We start from the raw sequence: 13,661 nt of genomic DNA, 5'->3' as shown, positions 1-13,661 counted from the left end.
GAACACGTGGGACAGACATGCTTGGTCACTGTGAGGGTAAGGTTTGAGGTATCAAGAGTGTTAGGATGGGGGCGAGTGGAAGTTTAGAAATAGCAGGAGTGTTAAGGTTTGGATGCGGTGTAACGTGCTGGTTCGGTACAGCTCCATCGGACATCCCATCGCATCAATTTTATGCTACATTGGGATTTGCAGTCAGAAAACCCCCTTTTCTTCCAGCTGTGACAAACACGGGCTCTTTTAGCGTCAGGGTCTGACATGGAGGGTCACTGACCAAGCTTTTGCTTCCGACGCACGTTGGGAGGGAATGTGTTGAAGCATTACACATGGTTTATTTACATCAAACACACGGTCACAGGCACAGAGTAAGAACAAACATTTTACAGTTGAAGAAAACTAAAGGTTGTAAATCTGTCTCATACTGTCGTGACTCCCAGGCTCATACCCTCCTCTGGCTCTGCTGTCTCCTCAATCAAGCCCTCAGCCACTTAATTACCATCACCTGCACCCTGTCATCAGCTCATCACACACACCTGCTTCCACTGCTATAGATTCACCAGCCAGCCACCAGTTCCCTGCCAGATTTTTGAACGCTCCTGCAAGTAAATTCTCCAGCCTTGTTACCCACCTTGCCATCACAGATCCCGAACCCTGCCTTGTCCTCTGACCTTCAACCTCGTCGTGCCCTCCTTGGAATATTGTGCCATGTCCCCGAACTCGTCTTTGGATCTTCCTGATTGGCATTCTGCATCTCTGCTCCTCTGGTAACGATACTGCTATGCCGTCGACCTTGTTTTTGGATTTCCCTGTCTGCACCTCTGCCCCTCTAATCCTCTGGCTTCGACCCTGGTTCGTCCCCGACCTTTTTTATTGGATTCCCCTGTTGGACATTGCTCACTTCGGATCTCTTGGCAATGGCCGCTTGTCTCCTGACCAACTCTCTGCCTCCTCCCATCATCATCTTTCCCCTTTTAATACATTTTCTTAAAACGTATAATTCTGTGTTGGGTGTTTCTTATGGGTCCGCCAGTTAAATTCGTGACAGAATAATCTGGCCAAACACAGACCCGACGCTGACAAAGAACTGGCATAGCAGGAGTTGAGCCAACATTCAGTCTGACCTGTCATGGATCCAGCGGTTGAATATCTCATGCTATTTTAGTTCATGGAACTGGAAAAGGAACAGGAGTCACCCTTCTGGGGAACACATCTGGCAATCAGGCCACTGCCATGCAGAGGTTCCATCCCTCCATCCAGTCCTGCTGCGGCCATCTTGCGCAGCAGGCTCCTGACAACGCAACGGTGGTGGCCCCGGAGACCCTCTACTAATTCACTGCCTTCCCAGATCCAAGGTTTGGCAGCCACATCGTTCCAATCTCAAGCCCCTCCTGTCTTCACGCCGCTCAAGCCTCAAGCCCCTCCTGTCATGCCACGTCCAGTGGTGGTCCCAGGAGTCACACTGCATCCCAGGAGTTGCACAGCATCTACGTCCAGCGGGGATCCCACTTTCGCCATTCTAAGAGGCTCCGCCTGTCCAGGTCCAGCAGTGGTCCCAGGGGTTGCAACGCATCCACGTCCAGGGGTGGTCCCAAGGGTCACACCGCATCCACGTCCAGGGGTGGTCCCAGGGGTCACACCGCATCCATGTCCAGTGGTGGTCCCAAAAGTCACACCACATCCAAGTCCAGCGGTGGTCCCAGAGGCCGCACCGCATCCATGTCCAGCGGGGATTCCACCTTCGCCTTTCCAAGAGGCTCTGCCTGTCCAGGTCCAGCGGTGGTTCCCGGGGTCGCACCGCATCCACGTCCAGCGGTAGTCCCAGGGGCTGCACCGCATCCATGTTCAGCGGGGGTCCCACCTCCGCCTGTCCAGGTCCAGCGGTGGTCCCAGGGGTCGCCCACATCCACGTCCAGTGGTGGTCCCAGAGGTCGCACCGCATCCAGGCCCAGCGGTGGTTCCAGGGGTCGCACTACATCCTCGCCCAGTGGTAGTCCCAGAGGTCGCATCACATCCTCGTCCAGCGGGGGTCCCAGAGGTTGCTCCGCATCCAGTCCCAGTGGTGGTCCCAGAGGTTGCACCTCCTCCAGTTACAGCGGTGGTCCCCGAGGTCGCACCACATCCGTTTCCAGTGGTGGTCCCCAAGGTTGCACCACATCCTCGTCTAGCGGTGGTCCCGCTCCAGCCTGTCCAAGAGGTCCCGGTCCAGCCTGTCCAAGAGGCTCTGGTCCAGCCTGCCCAAGAGGCTCCAGTCCAGCCTGCGCAAGAGGCTCCACCTCCAGCCCCATCAGCACCACATCTTGTGCCTTTGTCTATGCCTACAGAGTCCCGGTCTACGCCTGCAGAGTCTTTGTCCCCTCCTCATCATCCTCCAGAGTCTTCGTCCCCTCCTCATCATCCTCCAGAGTCTACGTCTCCTCAACATCCAGAGTCTACGTCCCCTCAACATCCAGAGTCTACATCCCCTCATCATCCAGAGTCTACGTCCCCTCATCCTCCAGCCTCCACGTCCCCTCATCCTCCAGCCTCCAGAGTCTTCGTCTCCAGTTAAGTCAGCGCCAGGTCCGGCGCCTCCGGTCAAGTCAGTGTCTCCAGTCACCGAAAGCCCTGTCCTCGCCCATCGCCGCCGGCCTCCAAGGGATCTCTGGCCACTGCCTCGTCGCTGCCAGCCCCCCAGAGCCCTCTGGCCACTGCCTCGTCACCGCCGCCCCACAAGAGTCTCCTTGTCCGTTGCAGCTGGCTCCTGCCTCTCCATCTCCGGTCCCTGGTTCCCCATTGGCAGTCTCTCAGACTCTTCTGGCCCTCCTTCCTGGTCCCCCTCCTCCCGCCCTGCTCTGGTTTCCTGTGAACGTCTGGAATCCGCCCTTGTGGGAGGGGGGGTGGTACCTTTATCACAGGCTGTTCTCAATCCAGCTTCAACTGTTTTGGTCTTTTAGTTGCATATTTGTGTTCAGGTTCTTGTTTGGACCGCTATCCCAAGTAAAATGTTCTGGTTGACAATTGGGAAAACGTCAGGGCAGCAGTAGCTCAGGAGGTAGAGCGGGTTGTCCAGTAATTGGAAGGTTGTAGGATTGATCAAATGCTGCTGTTGTGTCCTTGGGCAAGACATTTAACCCGCTTTTCCTGCTGTTGGTGGTCAAATTTAAGCGTGGTGGTTGGAGGGACAGATGGTGCCAGTGTTTGGCGGTCTCCCTTCCATCAATGTGCCCCAGGGCAGCTGTGGCTACATTGTAGCTAATCATCACCAGGGTGTGAATGTGTGTCTGCATAGATGGATGACTGACTGTGTTGTGAAGCATCTTGAGAGGTTGTAGAACCCTAAGAAGGTGCTTTACAAATACAGGCCATTTAACATAAATATTTCTGGATAACAAAATCTAATATTAATGCTAGCAAAAGGTCATTAAGGCCAACATTAACAACGGCATGAACAATCTGTTGGGTTTTGGGTGGATTTCTACTGTTCAGGCAAGGCTGGAGGGACCACCTTCTTGGAAAACTTTATCAATATCATAAATTTTAGTGTAACACTACTTTATAGTATTACTCGTACCCCTTATTGTGAGGGATCAATTGATGATATAAGGTCAGTCATTCAATTATTCTACTACAAAATGAGACTACACTTGAAAAAACTGCAGCATCATCAATATTCATTGATTTCTTTAATTTAGATGCATTGTGGAATTTGAACATGGCATATTCTACCAAGACCACTTTAAAAAAAACTGGGACACAACATCAAAGTACCTCTAAGCTACCTCTAAGAATGTACACAGATGCAAGATAAGTGGTAGGGGTAAGGGTGATGAAAACCAAATTCTCTATATGTATTTTTTTTTCTCTTGTTTGTTGCCCATTTTTCATCAAGATCAAATCCAAGAAGAAAGCCTAATTTTCCTGGAAACTTAGTGAAACCTAAAGACATTTTGTGAGGGGAAGTCTTTTCGTTTTTAGCCAAAAACTGTGTTCAGTGGCTTAGCAATTGCCTCGTTGGGACTCATCATCTCTAGAGACCATTCACTGCAGACACATTTAGCCTACAGCCAGGAACAAATGGCTCCAACCCAATTCTGTCACAGAGCTAAAATGTGTTCTGAGAATTGCTAACTTCTGCCACCAAAACTGGCACTTCGGCAGTGGTTTCATTTGATGATCTTGTGACGACGTGATTATACATGTATATATGTGTGTGTGTATGTGTGTATGTATATATATATATATATATATATATATATATATATATATATATATATATATATACACACACACACACACATACATACAGTATATACATACATACTCATTTGTATGTCCATGTGATGCAATCTGACTCACGACACAATCTGACTCACGATTATTATAGGTGATAATTAACAAGTGAACAGTGCAGTTACAAACTCCACAGCGTATGGCACTGGAGAAAACAACATCCGATGAATTCTGCATTGTGTCACATATGATAACAAACTAAGAATCTGGAAATGAAAAGAATGTATGCAAATAGAGAAGTGTTTGATGGGTAATAACAGGAGCAGGAGCCCGCCGAGTGCTTCGGTGAAATCGCAGCTGTGGCTGTGACAGGTCTCATAACTTGTGCCCCTTCACTTAGTTTCCCTGTCTGTTTATAGCCTCCCACTGTGCTTTCTTCTTGGTCCTGTGTGCTCCTGCAGCGAAACAGTTTTATCCCCATGTGCATGCATTACTGTATCTGCTGTAATGTCATTTTTTCCTTTTTGTTTTTTTTGCCAAAAACCATCTGCCTGAGCAAACACCTGCAATCAGAACACTTTAATTATGTGTACGCTGCAAATGTTACAAACATTGAGTTTACAGTTTGAATTTTCCAAATAAAAATACTTTTCCAGTCATGCAAACTAAAAAATGTCAACAGTATCAGAGAAAATCTCTAATTTATTTTAGATTTAGTTGTGATTGTTTAAATAGGATATGAATTAAATCATTCAGGAACAAAAAAAAAGAAATAAAAAAGCTTAAAAATATTTTTAAAACGTGGGTCCACTGTAGTCCTTTCAAAGATTTCCTCCAAGCTCATTTATTTATTTATTTATTTGTTTATTTATTTATTTATTTATTAACTCATATTTTAAGGAGGATAAAACCACTTGAGATGAAGCATGTCGTTTACAAGTGGGTCCTCCTGGAAACAAAGATGCAAATACAAAGACAAGATAACAGGGCGATGAACTGAATTCAAAACAAAATGACAAATTAACACTACCACAATAAAAAAATACAAATAAAAATAAATACATAAAAAATAAAAATAAAATAATTATTATAATAATACAGAAATAAAAACATTAAAAAATAATAATAAAACAAAGAAGTTGGCTAATCAAATAGAATAAATTGTATGAACAAATGTACTAAAGTACATTTACATAAAACATGATCACAAACGTCACAACTAAATAGTAGAGAGACAACTAATACCCAGCTCAGAGAGAATTTAGTATAAAAAGTATAGTAAGACTAAGTGATGATACATAATAATTCAAAAATAGCTACAGATGGGTAATACATAATCATGAATCAAAGTTTTAAACTGCCTAAAAGAAGTGGTAGATCTCCTAACAGCAGGTAAATTATTCCAGTCAGATGGAGCTTTAACAGAAAAAGCCAGCTTCCCTGACTCAGTTCTACACCGGGGAACACAAAAGGAGGTATACAGAGTTCTACAAATGTCATAGTGAGACCAGAATGGTATTGACAAAGTGGTTAGGTAAGAAGGAAAATTCAAATAGATACTTTTAAATAAAAACAACAACCAATGAAATTTCCTCCTAGACTCAGCAAAGAGCCAGGACAAACAATTGTACATATGACCGTGATGAGTAAGAAATGGACAACGTAAATAAAACGACACAAGCTATTATAAATAATATCAATAGAGTGGAGACAGGAAGCTGTAGAATTCTGATAAACTATGTCAGCGAAATCCAACAGTGGGAATAAAAGCTGAGTGACAATATGTTTTTGAATTGTACAGTCAAAGCACCTAATAGACCTATACAAAGTTTTCAGACTAAAGTTAATTTTATTTATGACAGTTTGAATATGAGTCTTGAATGAGAGATATGAATCTAGCCAGACAACAAGGTATTTGAGTCGGTACAATTCACTGGAGACAGATCTAAAAAATGAAGATTTAGATTACCAGTAGAAGCGGAGGAGGTATGTCTCTTAAACAGCATTGAATGGGATTTTGATTTATTTAAAAGCAGCTTATTGGAAGCTAGCCAGTTTTGAACACCATTAAAGTTGAGCTGAAGACGCTTCTGAATTTCAGATATGCTGGGTTTTGTGCAATATAAGACTGTGTCATCAGCATATAAATGAATAGAACACGAGGAGCAGCACTGAGGCATATCGTTAATAAAAAATTAACAATCATTTGGCGTCAGACAGAGGTGATTATCTGAATGCTAAACCCAAAGCACATATTCATCATTTTAAGGAGATAATTGGGTGTGGAAACCTCGGAAATGGGCGATAACAAATGGACCACCAGTGAGGAATTATGATTGAGGGTTGTTTTGTAACTTTGTAAGCTGCTAATACATTTTGCAAGCTGCAAATAATGTGATAAGTTTTGCACTAATACTGTCTACACATGGCCATGTTTACATAAACACGTGCATACAAAATAGTCGACTGTGTTGTGCATAATTTCATAAATGTTCATTAATAACATTCATATTCTTAGGGGCATGTATTTTTCACAGGCAAACATAACTATAGAGTGAGAGTGCTCCAGTGCTGCACGCATGCAGCTTTATTTTACAGAGACAAGAGAAAAATCTGCTCTTTTCTGTATTTCTCTAAAGCACCTCATGAGGTTCGTTGTAGCTCTAACCAAAAATGACACGATTCTGGGTAATATTAATATTTATGTTGAAAAAAAAGGAGAATTTTAGCATTTCTATTAAAATGCTGCAAAAGGACACAATCATTGAGGACCATGATCTAATTTTTGGTTGCATTCTCTCTTATCTTTGTAGGAAACTTTACTAAAGTACAAAAACACTTTTTCACATATTGGAGTCAAACTTCTAAAATGGTAGAAGGTAGTTTTTCACAGTTATTACAATTTTCCCCCAATATAAAACAAAGTTTGACATAATGGTGCCATACAGCGACCTTTTCTTCTTCGTCTTTCCCCTTCAGGAGTCACCACAGCGAATCATCTGTCTCCATTTAGTCCCATCTTCTGCATCCTCTATCCTCACACCAACTAACTTCATGTCCTTTCACCACATCCATAAATATCCTTCTTGGTCCTCCTCTCAGCCTCCCACCTGGTGGCTCCAACGTCAGCATCCTTATCAACTTATGTCATCATTGTCTCTCCTCTGGACTCAACCAAACCATCTCAGTTTGACCTCTCTGACTTTACCTCCAAAACATCTAACATGAGCTGTCCCTTTGATGGACTCATTCCTGACCCTATCTGTCCTCATCACTTCCAAAGAAAACCTTCTGTTTTAACTAGTCTTCCTTCCTCTCTTTTCCGGTACATATCTATATCTTTTTAGCTTTGCCATATCAGGAGGACATGGCCTACAGGTGATAGCCGATAAGAGGGGTGAGGGTTTTGTGACTGTTTTTGTTTTTAAAAGTTGGCTTGTTTTATAGATTTGCCACTGCAGCGTTAACACAACTTTTATTAGAAGGGAGTGTGTGTAGTCTCCACTGTTGCTAATCTTGCTACTCTTGCACACTTTCCTGGGTGTATTTTCATTGGTCAATTGCAGACAGGAGTCATACGTTTTCTGATAAAGCTTGAAGACTTGGGGACTGAATAAGCTATTGCTGGGTTGGTCACACTGGACAGCCACAGACCAAATCACATTTATGTTCACAACAAGAGTTTTGCCTAAGACAAATGCACAGTGTGGTGCGAGCTTTAAACATCTTGTTCTTCCTCTGCCTTTTTAAAAAACACTCAGATAATAGAAATAGTTGAGTTTGAGTCTTTCTTAAAGGTGTGGATCACTTGTTTAATCAATACATTTGCAATGGTCTCTAGGAATGAATGCCTTGTAAGTCGTACTCTGGGGAAACAAAGCTCCAGTGCAACGGTTTCATGAAGTAGGAGAGAGCCACAGAAGTCAGAGAGCAGGATTTGGAGACTTATTTCCTGACATTTGGACATCTCGCCTCAGAATGGATAACAGCAACACAACTCTACCACTGACTCTGCTTTGTATTGGTGTTTTATCTCCACAAACAACACAAGCCTGGAGGAGTTATGCTGTGTGGTGAGGTTGCTAATGCTAACAGTTAGCTTCTACTAGTTGAAATATTCTTTGCTTTTTCCTGGATGCTAAACCCACAACAATCTTACCTGTCGCGAGTCAAATTGGACGAGTCCTTGAATGTTAAGTGACAGCGTGATGTAGATCTGTCAGGATTTTCAGATCTTAGAGTTTCACCTTCTATTTTCTATCAGAAGCTAATGCAGGAGATAGGTGTAGGAGACTTTTTTGCTAACACTTTACAATAGGACTCTATTTATTAATGATACTTAGTCCCTTAATTAAAGGGACTGTATGGACTTTTGAGTTTTTATGCTCGCGATTGCCCCCTCCGGCCAAAAGCGTAACGGCAGCTTCAATAGTAGGCTCGTGCACGAGGCGCGCACGCTGTACGTAAGATGGTGCTTGTCCATGCAAGGCCCTACAGACCAGAACCAGGATCTTGAAATGAACCCTGAAGTTGACTGGCAGCCAGTGAAGCTGGAGGAGAAGCGGGGTGATGTGGGCGTGTTTGGAGGACTTTGTCAGAAGCCGAGCACAGGCATTCTGAACCACCTGTAGACGGTTCAGGGAGGTTCTGCTCAGACACGTGAAAAGAGAGTTGCAGTAGACTAAGCATGAGGAGATGAAGGTGTGGAGAACTGTCTCAAGTTCAGAGTGGGACAGCTCTGAACTTGAGAAGTTAGTTGTAAGACTGAATGTGTTCCAGGTTTCATTTTGAGATTTCAGATGATGTCAGTGCAGAGAAACAAAAGCTTTATTAAACTACAGTAAAATTAAAACTTTGTGTCTGCCTCTTATAAAAGGTTGGCAGCTTAATAAAGAAATATGAGGAGAGGATGCATAAGCTCCATTCTGGATTTGTTTGTCTGCAGCAGGTTTATCACCATCCACAACAAAACTCACCATCGTCCAGAACAACACTAGTTAGAAAATGTGCAGAGGAGACATGGAATTAACAGAAATACCGTAACATTTCAACCTATTTGCCGTTTCTCCAGCAGTTTCTCTTTGCTACGTTAAGTTGCATAATTAAACAATCAACTTCTGCCAGCTGGAACATTTGGCAGCTCATCGTGGCAGCTTTAGTCTGACTTTTGAGAACGTCGTGGACGATTCTGTGGAAGACTCCCACAGTGTAATCTTATCTCTATAGCAAGGAAGGAGAAATCTTCAGCTTGGGTAGCAGCCAATAGGTCCAAGTCTTAATGCTTTTTTTAATATTTGACCCACAATGCACTGTGATGGAACAATTCGGTTCTTGAGTCTTTGTAGTCTACAGATGTAAACATACCAAAAGTAGCTGGACTGGGAAGAGAAAGGCATCTTGGCAGAAACATCCGATGGAGAATTGAAAGCATTATTTTCTTTTTTATTATTTTTACAGAAGATTTTGCCCAATTTTATGCTTCAAGGAATCTGTATTTAATTATTTCATGCTTTAAAAATGAAGAAAAAACCCTCATGCCTCCACTCCACAGCGGAGCATCTGTCTTGATTAATAGGAATACTTATTTCATCATTTAGGCTGATTAATTCCATTAGTCTGCGACGCATTAAGACATTCATGACCGGCGCAGGGGATCAATTATTTGCCATGGCAACCAGCAGTAAGGAGATACGTAAGTAATGCATGTAGGATGATGGTTAAACACCCTGACTACCCAATCCAAGCTGCTATCTGAAAATAAACGTGGCACTGCACACTGTGATGTTTACTTCTTTAACAGACGGATATCATATACGACTGTGTGGAAAGACATGGTCCTTGGAAATGAAAGCCATTGATTTTCTCACTGCATCTGTATAGCATCTCCTCTTTCCTGCCAGCACAGCATGTAATATGAGACCACAAGTTTTCCTTTACCCAGCGCAATCAATTTAACTCAGCCGAGCTCCGTGTCACGGAGGGAGCCTTCCTAAGTACCTTCTGCCACTAGCACGCATCCTTCCATGCTATCAACCTCTGGAAAAAGAAAACAGCTCTGTGAGCATAATAACTACAACGAAATGCCTGCATCAGGACCCAGCAAATCCTATAATGCCTGGACAAATCATTATGACCACAGAGTGGTAACTGTGTCATGGATATGAGTAGATATGCATGAAAACACCCAACAAATCAAAGGAATCACTGATCTCCAACTTTTTCTGTGTTAGTTCTAAAAGTTAAATTATTTATGTATATATGAAATGATACATCTTTTAAACTACATCACTTTTTCATTTTCTAAACAGAAACCGAGGGGAAAATTTTTTTTTCTGAAACTGGCAATATTTTAAGACAACTCATTTTTGACAAATCAGGAACAAAACTAGGATTTCATTTGCAGCTTTAAGCATAACTAAATTGTGCAATGACATTTTTCACTAGAAGAATGTTTGCCACATGGTAAAACAGATGGCAAGCAATAAATGTAATATTTTTCCCAAAAACTACTCAACAACTGCAACTGTTGAACCTCATCCAATGATTGTGCACATCCTGCTTTTAATGACTGGATCGTAAACCAGCCATCAAACTGCTTCTCTGATCATCTCTCACTCCACTGCATGTAAGCCTCCAAGTGCACGAAGCGCACGATCTCAGGTGGGAAAGGCCGAGCATGAAACAAAGCTAAATTTCATTTAAGGAGGTGTTTCACATGTGCTGTGTAGAGTCTGGTTCTCTTATTGTTGGGGAATATTTTGGTGATGGAGTTAATGTCTGGGAATGCAGCTCATTCTCAACAGCTGGCAAAACAGTTGTCACAGTGCTACTGTAGAAAGGATGGCGTTTGGGTTGCTTCTGGAATTTGCTACAGGTTTCCCCAGATTGTCGGTTGCCCTGAGCTGTTGTGATTTTGAAGTTAAGAATGAACCAAGAAAGCTACAAACTTTTTTTCACCATAAATACACCAAATGCCATATTAGCTGGCATTCTAAACTGGAGGTTTGGGGTGTGTGGATGCAAAGTGAGTGGCAGTAGGTTTGATTCAGAGTTGGTTCAGGACATTCTGGCCTAACCTGCTAGCCAGTTCAGTCAGCAGAGCTGTGTGTAATTGTTGCATGTGTCACAAGCCGTGTTATATTATTGCACCCATCAGATTCTGTGACTCTTGTGGGGAGCCTGGAGACAGGGGGTCGGACCTTTCAATTGTCATAGCCGTTTTCGTGTTTGCAGAGAATGACAAGCTGTGACATGCACGTGTATGCACACACACACACACACGCACGCACGCACGCACGCACGCACACACACACACACGCACGCACACACACACACACACACACAGACACACACACACACACACACACACACACACACACACACACACACACACACACACACACACACACACACACACACACACACACACACTTTATGCTACAGGCAACAATAATTTTTTGTCCAAGAGGAAAGGTAAGAGTAATCCTTATGCAGAATGGAAGTCAGGTATCTGATCAAATGAAACATTCTTTTCATTATTCTACAAATAAATGAAATTTCCATAACATACAACGAGACAGCTGATGGTATTTTACCTGTAGCCACTGTGACTGGTCGCTGTGTCCAGCTGTCCAAGCATTAACCTTGCCTTGTTTGTCCAAACGGGCTTTCCCCGGCTCCCAAGTGAACATGTCCATGTTGAGTGTCCTGAAGATGCTGGAGGCCGTGACCTGGTAGTCCTGAATGTGTCCTGACTTCATTCCCAGTGGTTCAGAACAGCCTTTCAACAACAAGAAGACTGATTTGTGCAAACTTTCTTATGACCAAATTAAATCCCCTGAAAACACTAATCATTAGAAATATGATTGTAAGAAGAAAAATGTTCATACCTGACAGCTCACAGCCAAGAAGCTCCGTCCGTAAAGTGCAATGCCTCCTGCAGACTTGAGGATAAATGCGCACATACTGGGCTTCGATAGGGGGTGTGAAAGAGTTGGCTGATGGAGCGTTGTTATCAACATTTCCTTTAAAAATCTGTTGAATGGAAATAAATGAGGTTAGATTGGGGTGGGGAGAATGGTGAAATTAATTGCTTTGCTAAAATATGACAGATCATGTGCCTCTGTTTTTACTGTCTGCTCCACAGTCAGCAAACAGATGTCATTCAAGGTCAATGAGAAAGAATTACTGGGGAAACATGAATAAAGTACAATTTTCTGTATCATTTGAGACAGCTAATGTAAAAAAGACAGATGACAGGTGACAGATCATTTGATGCTGTGGCCCCAGAATCTGGAACTCTCTCCCCATGAGCCTGAGATCAGTGGACTCAGAGGTCTCCTTTAAAAAGCAGCTGAAAACTCATTTGTCCAGGCTGGCTTTTGTGTGACCTTCATCACCCTCTCCTTGTTCTGCTCTCCCTACCTTTCCCACCTTCCTCAGGATTCACCGATTTCCCTCTTTCCTATTCACTCTCTCTCTTTCTCTACATTTTTATTCACAATTGCCTATTTTTTGCTCATTTTAAATATATTTGTAATCATTTTCTAAATTATTTTTATATTTTTACATTTTTTGCTTTTGTGCCTCATGATTTTTATCTTGAGAGGCGCTATAGAAATGATATTTTCTTCTTCTAAAAGTAATATTGTACTTGTTAATTGTTGACTTAATAATATGGATAAACAATTACAGACAATCATAAATGCAAAGTTTAAGAATCGCGACACAGGACAGATTCATCACTGTGATGTTTTAAATTTACAAATGGAACGTTTAGAGATATGAGTGTTCTGTAGCTCGGTCAAACAGGTCAGCAATGGGTTGCTGTCAGAATGACAGAATGTGGTGTGTCCGGTTTGGCGGTGGTTCATCCCATAATAGTATAAAAACTTGATCTAAAAGTCATAAAAGTGGAGAGGGGTAAAGGCCAGCAGGACAAGCCCGGTGTGTGGCGGCCAATTAAAAAGCCATCTCATCACGTCCTCTACGTTGCCCTTGAACAAGCACAGACTGCAGTCACTTAGCGTGCATGAGTCTGCACGTGTTGTTGTCTATGTCTTGTCTATGTGCTACAGAGTATGAGCTGATGATTGAAAGTAGTGCAGTGTGTGCCCACATGCACGCCTTACCTTGTCCTCATCTTTGCCCTTGACTTTGTATGTTCTCCAGGTCTTCCCATCATCGCTGTACGCCACTTTGTATGACTTGACATACTCCGGGCTGCCAATACGCTTTGCACCCTGGGTAATTAGGCCTGTGACTCTCATTCTCCGAAGAAGATTGATCTGCAAAGCCCAAAAAAAACAGGAAACATTAAATTTTTTAATTTGTCTTGGTCCCAAAAATGAATATTTTCACAAGATAAAAGAGTTCTCTACTGCTGCAACCCAACTAGAGGTGGATAAAAAGTACTGCAGCTTCACTCAGCTGTGAAGGAACTTTTCTCTTGTGGG

At 42.9% G+C, this 13,661-nt stretch overlaps 1 protein-coding gene across 1 annotated transcript in view; it reads right to left on the bottom strand.

The window, feature by feature from the left end:
* Positions 1-13,661, bottom strand: part of edil3a (EGF-like repeats and discoidin I-like domains 3a) — a 204,518-nt gene that overhangs the window by 36,618 nt on the left and 154,239 nt on the right. The window contains exons 6-8 of the mRNA XM_015972490.3: positions 13,338-13,493; positions 12,096-12,240; positions 11,802-11,986 (exon numbers count right to left, since the gene is read on the bottom strand). Of these exons, the coding sequence (XP_015827976.1) occupies positions 11,802-11,986; positions 12,096-12,240; positions 13,338-13,493 (486 nt within the window). The remainder of the gene's footprint in view (positions 1-11,801; positions 11,987-12,095; positions 12,241-13,337; positions 13,494-13,661) is intronic.

This window comes from Nothobranchius furzeri, chromosome 17 (genome assembly GCF_043380555.1).
Source record: "Nothobranchius furzeri strain GRZ-AD chromosome 17, NfurGRZ-RIMD1, whole genome shotgun sequence".
NCBI lineage: Eukaryota > Metazoa > Chordata > Actinopteri > Cyprinodontiformes > Nothobranchiidae > Nothobranchius > Nothobranchius furzeri.
Note: the sequence above shows the minus strand (reverse complement) of the source record. Positions and strands in the feature narration are given on the sequence as shown.